This window comes from Entelurus aequoreus, linkage group LG10 (genome assembly GCF_033978785.1).
Source record: "Entelurus aequoreus isolate RoL-2023_Sb linkage group LG10, RoL_Eaeq_v1.1, whole genome shotgun sequence".
Lineage (NCBI taxonomy): Eukaryota > Metazoa > Chordata > Actinopteri > Syngnathiformes > Syngnathidae > Entelurus > Entelurus aequoreus.
The window spans coordinates 32242658-32261370 of record NC_084740.1 but is presented as its reverse complement, the minus strand read 5'-3'; the positions used below and the strand labels follow the sequence as shown (position 1 = coordinate 32261370).

The 18713-nt window shown below is 35.2% G+C and overlaps 1 protein-coding gene across 2 annotated transcripts in view; it reads right to left on the bottom strand.

Annotated features, from left to right (window-relative positions):
* Positions 1–9437: 9437 nt before the first annotated feature.
* Positions 9438–18713, bottom strand: part of frem2b (FRAS1 related extracellular matrix 2b) — a 240519-nt gene continuing 231243 nt past the window's right edge. For both annotated transcript variants that reach the window (XM_062060536.1, XM_062060537.1), the window contains 4 exons: positions 14830–14956; positions 14559–14746; positions 14350–14496; positions 9438–12199 (listed from right to left, as the gene is read on the bottom strand). In XM_062060536.1, the coding sequence (XP_061916520.1) occupies positions 11702–12199; positions 14350–14496; positions 14559–14746; positions 14830–14956 (960 nt within the window). In that variant the 3' untranslated portion in view covers positions 9438–11701. The remainder of the gene's footprint in view (positions 12200–14349; positions 14497–14558; positions 14747–14829; positions 14957–18713) is intronic.

Here is an 18713-nt window from a genome sequence, read left to right as displayed (position 1 = left end):
TTTGTATTTTATTTAATTTTATTATTTCTTTTCCCTTCCACTTTTGTTATGTGTGGTTTTGTGTAAATACATATTTGATATGTATATACCAGGGGTCGGCAACCCAAAATGTTGAAAGAGCCATAGACCAAAAATACAAAAACAAATCTGTCTGGAGCCGCAAAAAATTAAAAGCCATATTACATACAGATAGTGTGTCATGAGATAAACATTGAATTAAGATGACTTAAAGGAAACTAAATGACCTCAAATATACCTACAGATGAGGCATAATGATGCAATATGTACATATAGCTAGCCTAAATAGCATGTTAGCATCGATTAGCTTGCAGTCATGCAGGGACCAAATATGTCTGATTAGCACTCCACACAAGTCAATACCATCAACAAAACTCACCTTTGTGCATTAATGCACAACGTTAAAAGTCTGGTGGACAAAATGAGACAGAAAAAGTAGTGGCATAATGATAAAACACGTCCTAGAAAGTCGGATAAAGTTATACATGTAAACAAACTACGGTGAGTTAAAGGACCGCCAAAATTAGTAGGACAAAACGGCGCTCGCCAAATACTCGAATCAGCGGCACGCATAAGCACACTGTTTAATATAAACAGTGTGCTTTATAACAATTAGGGAGGTTTGTGTCAGTTTGTCCTCCTACAGAAACCATATTAAAACAAAAAATATATCTTTTTCCCCTCATCTTTTTCCATTTTTCATACATTTTTGGAAAAGCTCCACAGAGCCACTAGGGCGGCGCTAAAGAGGTAAACCCCTGGTAACCTACGTACTCACCCTGAGGATACACACTCCAGTACAGTAGGTGGCGGTATGCACCTATAACGTCGGTTGCCAGTTGCCACCCGCCATTAAAATGAAAAAGAAGAAAAAATAAGTTTCAGCGGGCTAGCTGTTTAACGTGCCGTTTGACATTTTTGAGTCGTTGTAAATCTTCTAAAGTGACGACGCCACGGATGAAGATGGAAGTGCTTTTCCGAGTATGGACCCTACAACAGTTGCAGTGTTGAAAGGTAACACGAACTTGCTTTTATATGTCTTTGCACGTTAAGCTAACTGTTAAGTTCTCACATGAGAATTAAAAAATAACTGGGCTTTTAGCTAGGCTGACCATATAGTGAAATCCCAAAAAGAGGACACATATATGGGTGCCAAGGCGGGCAGCACGCCAAGGCCGGGACTAGGTGAACATTTGCCAATCATACTCCAACTTGCTTTATAAATACTATATTTATTTAAATAAAGCATTTGTTCTCTTCTGTTGACCGCAGTGTTGGCGTCAAGTCATAAAAATGGGGTCCCACAGTCAATTTTTGGGGCCCCACTTTTTTGTAAGCGTTTTGAAAACAAATGATAAACGTATGCATTATCCTGTTACAGCCCTTTGAGACACTTGTGATTTAGGGCTATATAAATAAACATTGATTGATTGATTGATTGCTCCTGTTATATCTCACATTCTATATTGTGTTTTGGAAAAAGGTTGTCATAAACGTTATTTAATTCATTAAAAAATAATAATAAAAAAAGAAAACAAATTTGTATGCATACGTAAATGTATTCAGTTATAAACATTCATTCACTTTCTTCTTTCCTTCGTGGATCTAAACCAGGGGTGTTCAAAGTGCGGCCCGGGGGCCATTTGCGGCCCGCAGCTAATTGTTTACCGGCCCGCCACACATTCTGGAAATACTATTGTAAAAATAAAAAAGAACATTAAAAAAAGTGGAATGAGGTGAAATCTAAGGAGAAAAAGTTGCAATGTTGACACAAAAGCTGCCATGCAGGCTGTTTTTTTTCTTTTGTCTTTCTTCATTTTTCTTTTTTTGCCATTGCTCAAAAAAAAAAAAAAAGACAAAAAATCTATGTTATAATGAATTATTTTCAGGGCTCCAATTACTTCAAATATTTCACTTTAAAATGTTTTATGTGGTAAATATTGCATATATTGTGTAGTAGCCATATAAAAACATCAAAGTTTTCTTTGACAAAAGCGCATAAAACAAACAAAATAATAGTTCCAGCATAAAATCGACAGATATATCTGAAGTTGATCTCGTAACTTAAGTGTTGAAAGTAAAAGAAAAACCTAATAAAAATGTATCACTTTGAGTGGGGCACCTTTTGGATCACAAATATATTTAGTGATTTTTTTATTTATCTTTTCACTGTGATTACTCAAAAATATGAAATAATTAAAATCAATGGTGTCCTGCATTATTGATCTTTTAGGGCTCTAATTACTAAATACTGCATATTTCAGTTTTACTATAAAAAAACGAAGTTGTTTTTGACAGAAAAGCCATAAAACATTTTTTTAAATTTGTTATTACTTTATATCAACTTGAAGTTGATATAGAGATTTACTGTAAGCGTTAAATAATTAAAAAATAATAATAATCGGACTTATTTTTAACATTTTAATGACTGAGACCCTTTATGGTCCCCGGGACCCTTAAAGGTAAAGTAAATAAAAAATGCATATACTTTGTTATGGTTTGAAAATGAAAAATACCAAAATGGCCCCCACATGCTTTAATTTTTCCATGTGCGACCCTCAGTGGAAAAAGTTTGGACACACCTGATCTAAACTTTACCACTGCCGGTAGTTTTTTCTATGTTTTTATTTAATAAGTTGTAGGTGTATCTATTTCAGTATAAAAGTGTTTTGCTTCAGTCATGAAATAATAATGGTGTGCCAGGGCATACATACATTTTATATTTAACGCTTAAATCTCTGGAGTCTACATCAACTTCAGATCTATCCCTCATTTGAAAATGTTTTAGTTTTTTTTTATGTTGTTTTTTTGTTTGTTTGTTTTCCGCCGTTTTGGTCAAACAAAACTGTTTTTAATGGCAAACACACAAAATATGCAAAATCTTCCACCAAAAACATTTTTCTTAGTGGAATGTGAAGTAATCGGAACCTTGGATAGGTCAATAATTCATAATAACATTGATTTTGATTCAAATATTATGTTTTGAGCAATGACAGTTTGAAAAAAAAATAAACAGCTTTGTTTTCTTCGTCAACATTGCAACTTTTTCTAAATTACATTTCACCTTTAAGCTTTTTTATTTCACTTTTGTTATGTTTTTGTTTATTTTATTAGTATTTTTAGAATGTGCCGTGGGCCTTCAAAACATTAGCTGTAGGCCGCTAATGGCCTCTGGAGCACACTTTTGACACCCCTGCTATAGATAATACAAAATTAAATCTGATAAATCTATGGATAAAAAGCAGAGCCTGGCGACGCACGCACGTTTATCATAACTCTCTTGCTCTCTTTGCCTCTCCCTCACGAATGCTGCCGCACGCACAATTTTTTTTTTTTAACCCCTTCTTAACCCTGAACGTACATTGAAAATACACACAACCCTAACTCAAAATACCGGACATTTGAGGTATTTAAGAAACTCCACCCGGACAGGCCCGCAAAAGAGGACATGTCCGGGAAAAAGAGGACGTATGGTCAGTCTACTTTTAGCCAAACGTTGTCTAAAAACAGTTCAACTGTTAGCTGACTTTAAATTTAGTATATTTTGAGTTGGCTAATGTTAGCATGGTTGATGCGGTAAATGGGGGCGGCGGAGGTTGCACTCGGGTGGAGGCACAGTGTTCTTTCGAACACTGCACAATAAAACACTGCTTTCTAAGGGTGTAACGATACACAACAATTTCGGTTCGTTACGTACCTCGGTTTAGAGGTCAGGGTTCGGTTCATTTTCGGTACAGTAAGAAAACAACAAAATATACATTTTCCCGTTATTTATTTACCAAAATGTGTAAACAATGGCTTTATCCTTTTAACATTGCTTTAATATAGCTGTGTGTGAGATGGATGTAAGCCACCAATAGGCTGATCAGTGCAACAGCAGTAGGGGTGTAACGGTGCACAAAAATTTCGGTTCGGTACGTACCTCGATTTAGAGGTCACGGTTTGGTTCATTTTCGGTACAGTAAGAAAACAACAAAATATCATTTTTTTGGTTATTTATTTACCAAATTTGTAAACAATAGCATAACATACATATACACACAGGGTCCATTTCCAGGGTTAATGTGGTCAACATATTTAAAATAAAAATTAAATAAGATAAGGCTCAGAATGGTTTCTTAACAAAACCTTTCTACATATAAAGTGCTTTTTTTGATTGATTGATTCATTGAGACTTGTATTAGTAGATTGCACAGTACAGTACATATTCCGTACAATTGACCACTAAATGGTAACACCCCAATACGTTTTTCAACTTGTTTAAGTCGGGGTCCACGTTAATCAACATTAAACTGCCTCAAGTTGTTGGTCAGATTAAATACAATGACAAAACTTTTCTTCTACATATAAAAAGTGCAACATAAAGTACTATCTATCTATCTATTAAACAGTTTCAAGTCAACTCAGCCTCAGATTAGCTTTTCTTCCTCCCCCCCAGCCTGGCTAACTTGGCAGTAAGAGGACATATGGGCTTGTTGTTCTTCCACCATAGAAGTGATTCAAAATCTAGTTTCTAATGCAATATGGTCTTAAATCTGCTGCTATAAAAACATTTGTTATTGCTTTAGCCCTGCCTGACTCGCCGAAGAGAGGCTGCTTGGTGAGGTGGTGACGCTTCAAATGGGGTAGCATGTTTGACGTGTTGTCAGAAGCAGCTGCTGAACAATGTCTGCAAACCTCCGTCCTCCATTGTTGTATCGTGCAGCCAAAGTGTTCCCAAACGGGAGATCTTAACAAGGCAGGAGGGTCTTCCAGCTCTGGCTTTTGCATGTTGTCGTAGCCCGGTCGTTGCTAGCATGCCATGTGTTGTGCCTCGGTGTGCATTGTTTGCACAACGTGCGGTGCGCTACTTAATATGTCCGTGTGGAAACTCGTTCAGTGCACCTCCATTCCAAACCGAACCCCCCGTACCGAAACAGTTCAATACAAATACACGTACCGTTACACCCTTACTGCTTTCTGACATTAGTCATATTAGTGGAAATGGCAGGCAGACTTTACCTAAAAGGTAGATACCTATTCCTGCATAAGATGTGCTTTTGTGCTGCCACCACTGACTTAACAATCAGGTTATGTATGACCTTATACTATATATTTACATTGTGATTGTATGTGTTTTTCAGCTGCTAATATTAACACGGAGATGCTTTGATCTCGGAAAGATCATCACTATCTGGAGACAGTTCTTACCGATGGTAAGAGCACATACTGAGATTATGTGTTTGTATTAAAACTACTAAAATAACTTTAATTGTTTTACTATGAATGAACACATGTGGAGTTATGTACTTAATAAAAAAAGGTGAAATAACTGAAAACATATTTTATATTCTAGTTCCTTCAAAATAGCCACCCTTTGCTCTGATTACTGCTTTGCACACTCTTGGCATTCTCTGGATGAGCTTCAAGCACACTTGTGAAGTGAAAACCGTTTCAGGTGACTACCTCCTGAAGCTCATTGAGAGAATGCCAAGAGTGTGCAAAGCAGTAATCATAGCAAAGGGTGGCTATTTTGAAGAAACTAGAATATAAAACATGTTTTCAGTTATTTCACCTTTTTTTGTCAAGTACATAACTCCACATGTGTTCATTCATAGTTTTGATGCCTTCAGTGACAATCTACAATGTAAATAGTCATGAAAATAAAGAAAACGCATTTAATGAGAAGGTGTGTCCAAACTTTTGGCCTGTAATGTATATAACCTGTTATTTGCGTACTATCGACAAGTCATGTACGGAAAAAAGACTTTGATCACCAAAAACCGCGCTATCGAAACTGGATGTAGACAAAACCCACGGTATTGTCTGGAGTGTTGTCAGCATGTCTGTGATGTGGTTGTGATATTTATATGTATTGCAGATATACCGGCGGACAGCCATCTACAAAATGTGCAAATATTAAAAGGACCGTTAGAAAGCGAAATCTAGAGCAACAGCACCAAGCAAGTGTGATGTCATGCTCGCTGCAGCTAGCCTCTTTTGTCAGGGACATCGAGGGACAGAAGTTAAGAGTCCCTAAACACGAGTACATTTTATAATAACACCAGAAGAAGATGCTAGATTTGTTAGTTGTTTTTAATTTTTTTTTAAAAGTCATAAAAAGTCTCTTAAGTACATTGTACAAAGACAGCAACAATTGAAAATATGGCAAGACTATAAAATGATGTTAATACTAATTAATAAAAACAGATTTGTTTTAAAGGTATGCATACTTTTTTTTTTTAGCCTTTTTAAAGAAAAGCTTTGACGTCATTGTGACCCCGCTCATAACCACTCCCCCACCGCCACAGGTATTTTGGCAGTTTCATTTGGGCATCTGGTCATGGTGCCACCCGAACGCCTCCCTAGGGAAGTGCTTAGGGCACGTCCGACCGGTAGGAGGCCACGGGGCAGACCCAGGACACGTTGGGAAGACTATGTCTCCCGGTTGGCCTGGGAACGCCTCGGGATCCCTCAGGAGGAGCTGGACGAAATGGCTAGGGAGAGGAAAGTCTGAGCTTCTATGCTTAGGCTGCTGCCCCCGTGACCCGACCTCGGATAAGCGGAGGAAGATGGATGGATGGATGGATGGATGGATACTAACCGTCGGGAGTTTTACAACGGCTACTATTACTACCGTTTATTTGTGGTGTGGCGCAATCGCCCACAGCTGCGAAAGCGTGACCGCTCTCGTAACCCGTAACAACGCTTACACGCAGCGATTATCGAGACTGGCAAACTCATCCATCGTCCGGTTGATTGATTTATCGAACACTGTTACACCAACCTTTATACAAGCAGAAATCTAAATCTTAAACATTTAAAAAATAAGATAGAATCCAAAATGGAACGCTGGTCACGTCTCCAAATATCACTTTGGGGTCGGGTGAACATAGTAAAAATGAGTATACTGCCAGCAGTTAATTATAGACTGAAAATGATGCCTGTCCTAATTAATAAAAGTCGGTTTAAGAAAATACATACAATGATATTACATTTAATATGGTGTGGAAAGAAGACCAGATGCTCATACTTAAGATTGTCTTGTACACAAGATAAAGGAGGACTACAATTACCAAACTTTTTACATTATTATACCTCCTTCGGTTGTGAACAAGCAAGCCACTTATTTCATTCTTCTGCAGATAAGGACTGGATCAACATAGAAAAAAATCTGTTAATGAATTTGGACATTGATGTGGGGAGTTTAAAAATACCTAATGAATTGAGGCAGAGCCCAGTAGAAGCCACCTTTAACATTCTAAAACTGTCAGAAAATACTTGGAATCAACTCAATTAGATCTGTGAATCAACTGCTTTGGTACAATCCCACTATCATCATTAATAAAAATGTGGTTAAATGGACAACATGGAAAGACAGAGGTATTACTAAACCTCATCATATTATTAATAAAAACTCTTAAACCGTTCATTGATTTAGTTGATCAATATAATGTACCCAGAAATCATTTTTTACATTTTATCTCTTTAAAACACGCTGTAAATACCGTATTTTTCGGAGTATAAGTCGCTACGGAGTATAAGTCGCGCCTGCCGAAAATGCATAATAAAGAAGGAAAAAAACATATATAAGTCGCACTGGAGTATAAGTCACATTTTTGGGGGAAATTTATTTGATAAAACCCAACACCAAGAATAGACATTTGAAAGGCAATTTAAAGTAAATAAAGAATAGTGAACAACAGGCTGAATAAGTGTACGTTATATGAGGCATAAATAACCAACTGAGAACGTGCCTGGTATGTTAACGTAACATATTATGGTAAGAGTCATTCAAATAACTATAACATATAGAACATGCTATACGTTTACCAAACAATCTGTCACTCCTAATCGCTAAATCCGATGAAATCTTATACGTCTAGTCTCTTACGTGAATAGCTAAATAATATTATTTGATATTTTACGGTAATGTGTTAATCATTTCACACATAAGTCGCACCCCCGGCCAAACTATGAAAAAAACTGCGACTTATAGTCCGAAAAATACGGTAAATGCATATAATCTGAAAGTTTGTCTTTAAATAGCCATGAACTGGAAGATATTAATTAAACTATTTTATGGAATAATAAATGAACACTACACTAGAAATGCAAATGATGCGTGTGTTCGGAAATGGATGATCGACTTAAAACATTTTAGATGAAAGAGACATATCATGGAATGATGTTTGGAAAAATGCCAAGAAGCCCTTTAGAAGCATTAAAGATAAGCTGAGTCAATTTAAGATATTGAATAGATTGTATTTGACATCTTCTCAGCTGCTTAAAATTGGTGTAGTAGATAGCAAGTTATGTATGAAGTGTCGGGCAGCCGAGGCAACTCTTGTTCATTTATTGTGGGAATATCAGAGATTAAAAGAGTTATGGTTGAAAACAACAAAAGAAGCAACTGCATTCCTTAATATAAACATCCCAATGACACTGCAAACTTGTATTCTTGGGGATCTCCATCAATTTAGTAACGTGTCATCAAAGAGTAAAAATGCATTACTTTCAATAAGCATCATAACAAAAAAGGGTTATATTAAACAAATGAATACATGTTAATAGTCCAACTCATACTGACTGGTACACACAAGCTATGGAGATATCAGTATAAAAAACTGCATTTAGTTTAATAATAATGAGTCATATATTGGAATATGGGATCAATTATTTAAATTTGTTTTAACTATTAAATTAACCAAAAATATGACTTATTTTATCTTTGTGAAAATATTGGACACAGTGTGTTGGCAAGCTTATGAGATGCGATGCACGCGTAGTGTCACTGTGACACTATAGTTCATTTTTATTTTTTTTATAAATGTCTAATGATAATGTCAATGAGGGATTTTTAATCACTGCTATGTTGCAATTGTTACTAATATTGATACTGTTGTTGATAATATTCATTCATGTTTCAATACTATTAGATTGTTCTGTGTCAATTGATCTGTTTATTGCTATTCTGAATGTTGCTGAGTCAGGTTTGGTTTTGGGATTGGATTACATTATTATGGTATTGCTGTGTATTGTTTTGTTGGATTGATTAAATAAAAATAAAAATAAAATTAAATTAAAATAATAATTACAAAAAAAAGAATACTGTGAGGCCCAGGCCTAATAAAAAACGTTTTGCTTTTTCTTTGACTTCCTGTGTCTTCCCACACAATACTAATTCCAACAGAAGAACTCTTCTACAAAACAGTAATGTTCTTATTTTCTTGTTTACTGTTCGGCTCATTGATCTGAGTTTGTCAACGGTTGACTTTATTTGCATGTCGGATGTAGTGACTCCTTCAGTCCAGCAGATGGCGCCACATTTTAAAAGAGCAACACAGCCAGTAGGTGTGCCACATTCATAAATGCATACGGACACAACAAACCCCAACACCACCCTCAAAAACATTTTTTTCTTGAAAAATGATGTTTATTTTCAGACCAGTGGTCTACAGTACAGTTACTTCCTGCAAGTATGCTTTTTCAACAGCAGCCATTCCCAAACCATCCAAATTGTACACACATATGTACGTACTATAGCTGTGTATACATACATGTGCATAAAAAGGTCAAGGGAACACAAAAACACAGACTCTTATGAATATTGACAAGCAAGATGTTCATTTAAAAAAAACATTCAAAGTGGTTATGATATCAAAAATTGCATAGTTCTTTTTCCCTTCAAAATAAAGCCCCAGAACGTATGACACTAAAGATGGCGCAGAATGAGGTAATCCAGTGGAATAAGAGGAGCTTGATTATTAAAATACATGAACAGCAGATGCAGAATTATTTCAAATCAACGTTGAAGGCGATATACTGCAAGATTAACACCACCATAAAATAAATAAATGAGCTGAAGACTGGGTGAAAAGCAGTAATGCACTTTTGCCTCTTTCAAATCAGTAGTTTTTTTGTTTGTTTTTTTACAAAAACACCAACAACAAAAAAAGCGCAGGAAATCAAAGTCTGCTATAGTTGCATGACACAAACAAAACAATTATTTGATCTCGTGGCCAAAATACAAATAATGCACTTTTTTTTTCTTTTTTAAACGTAGACGACGTGTCGCGCAGCACCTTTGGAAACATTAGCCACCCTCGTGTTTGCCGTCTTGGACTGTGAGGCAGAAGAAGCGAACAAACAGCGACACAACACGAGTGAACACGTCTTCAAGTAGATTTCAGAACACAATCCAAGCTTCCGACGCACAAAAAAAACAAAAAGACACCATGTCGTCAAATGCGAGGCACTTGCGAGAAGTACACAGAAGCATCAGGGGCACACGGAGAAGAAAACGGAATTATTTTAGAGTAAAAAATCACAACGTGAGCGCATTTTTCTGGTAAAATCAAGTCCTTCTTTGAATAAAATTAACATTTTGTTTCTTGTAAAAGCATGACCTACGACTAAGACGACAACTCTAAAAATCACCGTAAATTCCGGACTACAAGCCACAACTTTTTTCCTACGCTTTGCATCCTGTGGCTTCTAAAACGGTGGGGCTAATTTATGGATATTTCTTCGCTGACGGCCATAAAGCAAATGGTTTTCATTAAACACATGCAAAGACACTCAAATTTGTGTGTTATTGCGCTATGGCGCCATCTTTTGGACGAGTTCGCTTACTGCAGGTGCTGAGACTTCTTTCTGTTTAAAGCTTTGAACCGGAAATATAAGTGCCGTTCAGTCTTCCAATCGTCAATAGCATTTCAACTTTATCAATCACCCCGAGTAATGTTTGTAAGTTTTACAATATAACTAAAACTGTTTAGAATGACTAAACTGTCCCATGTGTGATGTCCCTAGGAGTGTTTTCAGGCATATTTGTACATGCAATCGTAATGTAATGAAGCTCGCGTCGTTAGCATTAGCTAAAATGCTAACATGTAACGAGTGTCTGTGTATTATTAACTTACAACGGCATTCTTTTTGTATTGTTTCAGTTTCGTAAATTCACCAAAACGTCACCGTGGAGTTATTGAGTTTGTTTAGCTGATTGGAGAGCTAGACTTATGTTTTGTTTGAGCAGCCGTTTTACTGCCGTGTTACAGACACTGTATACAATTAAGGTATGTAAATAAACATTTACACAATCTTTCTGTGTAAATAACTAATTTCACTACGTACATATCTGTGACTAATATATGGGTATAAAGATTCAAAAATTTTGTGGGTGCGGCTAATGTACTGGTGCGCTCTATGGTCCGGAAAATACAATATTTTGCCTTACATTTGTTTGATCTTTATTTTTTTAAATTCCAACTTTTTTTTACAATAACTTAAATGTGTTATTTGCAATAGTGGCATTTTACAAAAAAAAATGTTATTTTTAAATTAACGATTGCATGCGTGAGATAAACATTTTTTAGAGAAATTTCAACAAAACAGTGTTGCGCCAAGTCTTTTTGTCAAAAAAATGTATTGTTTTGGTAATTAGGACTTTAAAAAATGTCAAAACTAATCTTTAAGTCATTTTTGGTGTGAATAGACAACTTTATTCTAAAAAAAAACAAACATTTTTTGATAAGGGTGATATTTAGTTGTAAAATTACAGGTACAAAAATTCTGTCTCTTAAGTTTTATGTCTCTCTCATAAGATGAATTTTTTCCCCTGGAAATTTTCAGCGGAGGTATTTTCCTTTTTTTTCTCTTCCATGTGCCCCGGGTGCTCCTGTGTGGCACACCAACCAATACATCAGACCTCAGAGCTGTCACTGAGGCCCTGCGTGGTCATCATGGGTTGGCTGCTAGCAGACGTCTTGGGCCCCTCCTTCTTCTCCCGCCGTGAGCGCAGCAGCGCCACCAGCAGGATGACGAGCAGCGCGGTGAGCAGCAGCCCCACCAGGACGCCGATGATGAGCACCAGGCCGTCGTCGTGTCCGTCCTCCTGGCTGTCCAGCTCTCGGGGGATGACCCCCCTGGTGAAGACCTCCCTGTCGGGATGCGTCCTGTGCTGGCTGCCGAGGTCCAGCGCAATGTGGAGTATGTTGGTGCCGCGGTTGTTGTCCACGCCGATGTCCTCCGCCGCCTCAGGCACGTTGTGGGTGGACCTCTTGAGGCGACGACGAGCGTTTGGCGCGTGGCGGCTGAGGGCGTGGTACTCCAGGCTGCGTTTGCCTATCCCTCTGTTGGCGTTGTCGCGGGAACGCACTGTGTAGATGGTGTGGATGTACCATTCTCTACCTGCCGACACCTGCAGCAACGACGTGGACACTTCAACACAACTATCTCATGTTCATTTTGTCAAAGTACCTGTTTTTTTTTTACTTCCAACAGGATTACTTGTTGAATTGATCAAAAAAGACAAATATATTCTACTACATTTTTTTCTCCACAGAATATTATAACTTTATTCTCCTAATCTTCCTTTTCTCTGACTTTTTCTTTTGTCAAATATATATTGTTTTTTTGTAATACGTCTTTATTTTATTGTTTTACAATATCACAGCTTTTTTTTGTAAACACAATATTGTGACCTTTTTTGGGATTCCGAGTCTTGTTATTTCTGTTAAAATATTTATTTCCATACAATTTTTAAATATTCTAAAAATGAAGCTTTTTGTATCACAATATATATTTAACAATTTATTTGATTAAATTACAATTTATTTCTGGTAAGATAATATTTTTGCATATAATTTTTTAATCCTTTAAAAAATTAAGCTTTTTGTCTCAATATTACAGGAATATTATTTTAAATACAATAAATCACAATATCCATGTAGTATTATGACTTTATTCTCCTAATCTTCCTTTTCTGACTTTTTCTTTTGTCAAATATAAAGGTTTTTTGTAATATGTCTTTATTTTATTGTTTTACAATATCACAGCTTTTTTTTGTAAACACAATATTATGACCTTTTTTGGGATTCTGAGTTTTGTAAAAGCATTTTTTTTTTGAACAATTTGATTAAATTACCCGTTATTTCTGTTAAAATATTTATTTGCATACAATTTTTAAATATTCTAAAAATTAGGCTTTTTGTATCACGATATATATTTAACAATTTATTTGATTAAATTACAATTTATTTCTGGTATGATATTTTTGCATATAATTTTTTAATCCTTTAAAAAAAATAAGCTTTTTGTCACAATATTACAGGAATATTATTTTAAATAAAATAAATCACAATATCCATGTAGTATTACCACTTTATTCTAAAAATACTATAACCAAATTTAATTTTGTAAAATATTTTACTAAATGTATTTTTTTTTTTGCAAAATAGTATGACTTAATTCTCCTAACCCTCCTTATCTCTGACTTTTTCTGTTTTTAAATATAAAAGTGTTTTGTAATTTATAAAACTTGTTCCCCCAATTGTCTTACAATACTAAAGCTTTTTTTTTTTTTTACTTTGCCTTTGTTAACGCAATATTCTGACTTTTTTTTGAGGAATGCTAGTCTTGTAAAATCAGTTTTAGGTAACAATTTATTTCTAGTAAGATATTTATTTGCATACAATTTTTAAATCTTCTGAAAATGAGGCTTTTGTCTCACAAAATTACAGAACTGTTACTGTAAAATCACAATATCCACTTTGTTTTAAAAAATATAATTATATTTAATTGTGTAAAATGTTCTACTAAAGGTACGTTTTTTCATAGAATATTATGACTTAAGTCTCCTAATCTTCCTTAACTTTTTCTGTTGTCAAAAAGGTTTTTTGTAATATGTCTCTTTCTTATCGTCTTACAATACTTCAGCTTTGCTTTTGTTAATGCAATATTATGACATTTTTTGGGATTACTAGTAACTTTACTTAATTAAATTACAATTTACTCCCGGTAAAATATTAATTTGTATAAGAATGCTTTATCTTCTGAAAAATAGGCTTTTTGTTTCTCAATATAACAGTAATATAAATCTATGTAGTATTATCAATTTATTCTAAAAATACTCAAATTTGATTTTGCTAAATATTCTACTAAATGTTTGTTTTTTTTACAGAATATTACGACATTCTCCTAATATCTGACTTTTTCTGTTGTCAAATTTAAACGTTAAAAAAAAAAAAAAAAAGTTTACTATAGTTTTCATTACTGCAATATTATGACCTTTTGGGGATTAATATTTTTGTAAAATCAGTGTTTTAAGTAACAATTTATCCGATATTCTTTATTTGATCCTTTTCGTACTTTGACCACTTTCTTTAGTGATGTGAATTTACTAAAAAAATTATACTTTCTCTTCTGATTCATAAGATTACAAATTCGATGACTATTTCCACAAAAATCCAGCGATACCACTTATCTTAAGGCTGAGTTTTTGATGGAGCTGGTGTACCTAATGAAGTGTCCAGTGAGTGTAGGAAATGTCATGTGACTGCTTGATCTGACCTGGAAGAGGGCGGAGGACTCCATCTTGAAACCATCAGATCCGGGCTGCCTCACCAGCGCCAAAGCTGCGGGGTCATCGGCCGCCAGGAGGGCCTTGAAGGCCACGCTGCCAAAGGAAGTGGCCTGCGTCTCCGGCTGGGCTTTGTCCTACGAGACAACACTCTTAGCTTGACCCGGCGGCGAAGGATGCGGCGACTGATTGAACTCACAATGATTTTGAATCTGTAGAGGAGCGAAGGGGCGTCGGCCAGGCAGCCAAACTCAAAATGTTCCGGGTTGTACTTTGGCACGTAGCCGTCAGCGCCCGTGCACAGGAACACTTTCTCGATGTTGCAGAAGAAGGAGTCGCCCAAGTTCTGCACGGGGTCCACCATCACGCGGCCGTAGATGATGTCGCCTGGAAGGACACACATACTGTTAACTGCTATAATCAATTAATATTGCCTTGGTGACTCTTTTATTTTTGTGGGGGGGGCACACCTTGCGAGAAAGCCGTGTCGCTGGTCTGGCCGAAACCCATCGAGCCATCAGAGAGCCAAAGAGACTTTTTGGAGAGCAGCATCATTTCTGTGTTGAGACTAAACTCAGCAGCGACGGAGTCGCTCACCTACAACACACACACATTCAAAACAAGCTGATGGAATTGATTCTGAATCGAATCGTTGCCCCCATTAATCGAATTGAGTCGTGTGGTGCCCAAAGATTCATATATACATATATATACACACACACATACATACATATATATATACATACAAAAATACATACATATATACATACATACATATGTACATACATACATACAAAAATACATACATATATACATACATACATATATACATACTCTACATACATACATGCATACATATATACATGCATACATATATACATACATATATATACACATACATACATACAAAAACATATATATTTATACACATACATACACATACAGTATATACATACATACATATATATATATTTATATACATACATACACATACAGTATATACATACATACATACATACACATACAGTATATACATACATATATATATATATATATACATACATATATATACATACATACATACATATATATATTTATATACCTACATACATATATATACATACATATATACACATACATACATATATACACATACATATATATACATACATATATATATATACATACATACATATATATGTATATACATACATATACATATTATGTGTGTATATATACACAAACACATATTATATATAATATATATATATATATATTCATATACAGTATATATACACATATATAAATATATGTTTTGTATATATACACATATATATGTATATATATATTTACATATATATGTACACATATATTTATATATATATACATATATGTATATATACATATACACATACATACATACATACATATATATACACACACATATATACATATACATACATATATAAATATATACACACACATATATGTATACATATATACAGTATATACCGTAATTTCCGGACTATAAGCCGCTACTTTTTCCCCTCGTTCTGGTCCCTGCGGCTTATACAAGGGTGCGGCTTATTTACGGCCTGTTCTTCTCCGACACCGACGAAGAGGATTTCGGTGGTTTTAGTACGCAGGAGGAAGACGATGACACAATGATTAAAGACTGACTTTTCATATACCGGTAGGCTGGTTATTTTGATAACGTACAGGCGAGCACTTTGTTTTACTTTGCACCGTTGTATTATTTGTACTCTGCACGAATGCTGTTCGCCATGTCAAAGATGTGAAAGTTTGATTGAATGATTGAAAGATTTATTGTTAATAAATGGGACGCTTTGCGTTCCCAAACAGTCATCTCTGTCCCGACAATCCCCTCCGTGGTAGCAGGAACCCCTATATACTACGGTAATTACACATCAAAACCCTGCGGCTTATAGTCGGGTGCGGCTTATATATGGAGCAATCTGTATTTTCCCCTAAATTTAGCTGGTGCGGCTTATAGTCAGGTGCGGCTTATAGTCCGGAAATTACGGTACATACACATACATGCATACATACAGTATATATATATATATATATATATACATATACATACATAAATACATATATATATACACATACATGCATACATACAGTATATATATATATATATATATATATATATATATATATATATATATATATATATATATATATATATATATATATATATATACACATACATACATATATATATACATACATACATACAGTATGTATATATATATACATATATATATTATGTGTGTATATACACACACACACATATTATATATACATAATATATATATATAATATATATATATATACACATAAATATATGTTTTGTACATATATACACATACATATGTATATAGATATGTTCATATATGTATATATACATATATGTATATATACATACATACATACTAAGGCTGCAGCTAACGATTATTTTTCTATCGATTAATCTATAGATTATTTTTTCGATTAATCAGTTAATCTATAGATTATTTTTTTCGATTAATCTATAGATTATTTTTCCTTTTACCGATTATTTTTTTATTCAAAATGAAGATGAAAAAATAAATGTAGGCCCGTTTTTTCAAAAGGCATGGCTTTTATTTACAAAAAAAAAGAAGTATGGCCACTCAGTCAACATTGACAACAACATGACTAAATATTCTGTAACAATGTAAACATTTAAAACTTTTAACATTTAACAAAATTAAAAGTAGCTTATTTGCTTTTTAATGTGCAAATATAAAAGTCAACATCCAGTGCAAATCTTAATATTCTGCAATAGTATAAGCATTTCAAAAGTAAAAGCATTGCTTATTTTGCTTTAAAATGTGCAAAAATAAAGATAAACATCCAATACAAAAAAGTGTAAAACGAAATATTCTGTAACAACAGTGTAAACATTTCAACAAAAGTGAAAGTATTGCTTATTTGCTAAAATGTGCAAAAATAAAGATAAACATCCAATACAAAAAAGTGCCAATCTAAATATTCTGGAGCACTGTAAACATTAAGTATTGCTTTTAAAATGTGCAAAATAAACATCCAGTCCAACACAGTACACAATAACCAATTCTACTCATTCCAGTGAGTGACTAACAGTTGTAATGAAGAAAGGTAAGCATGTGTACATGCTCTGGTTCTTTTCTTGTTTACAATATTCCCAGCAGCTGAAAATAGGCGCTCAGATGGGGTCGATGTGGCTGGAACTGAGAGGTAATTAGCCTTCACCTCAAGCCAGGACTGCGAGTGAGCTGAGCTGCAGTTTAAGTTTCTAGAAGGTCAACAGGCTCTTAGTGATGTTACTAGTAGTTGACTGGGAGGTGTTTATTATCATTTGGGGAGAGTCCGCTGCCTGATGCTCACCTGCTAAACACCTATCTGCTCCACGCTGAAGCGGTGACTACATGCGCTCTGAATACACACTGCTGATTGGCTGATAATGCTTCGTGTGTACCAATCAGATGGTTGTGTGGGTGGGACAATGCTGCGTGTGTACCAATCAGATGGTTGTGTGGGTGGGACAATGCTGCGTGCTGAGACAGAGGCAGAGGAGCGAAGCAGCTTGTTAAGACTTTAGCAGCTAAAGTTAGCTTTAGCTTAGAAACTCGTTCGGTACACTCCCGTACCGAACCGAAAGCCCCATACCGAAACGGTTCAATACAAAACATGTACCGTTACACCCCTAGCAGACACAAATGACACATTCATGTTTTTTTGTAATGATGACAACGTATGCTCGCGCAGACGATTGACTAGTTGATGGTTTTCTTTTCAAATGTTCGTTCATAGCCGTTGTGCTGCTATGATAGGCCATTTCCGCTCGACACAGTGTGCATACAACAACATTATTAGGCCGTTTATTGAAATACTCCCACACTTTTGGCATGCTTTTCCCCCCTCGCTCGCATCGTCTGCTTTGCGCTTCGCCATGACGGTAGTGTGACGTAAATATGCGACGCGTCGACGCACAAAAACGGCGTCGACGTATTTACGTAACCGATGACGTCGACTACGTCGACGCGTCGTTTCAGCCTTAATACATACATATATATACACACACATATATACATATACATACATATATACATATATACACACACATATACACTACCGTTCAAAAGTTTGGGGTCACATTGAAATGTCCTTATTTTTGAAGGAAAAGCACTGTACTTTTCATTGAAGATAACTTTAAACTAGTCTTAACTTTAAAGAAATACACTCTATACATTGCTAATGTGGTAAATGACTATTCTAGCTGCAAATGTCTGGTTTTTGGTGCAATATCTACATAGGTGTATAGAGG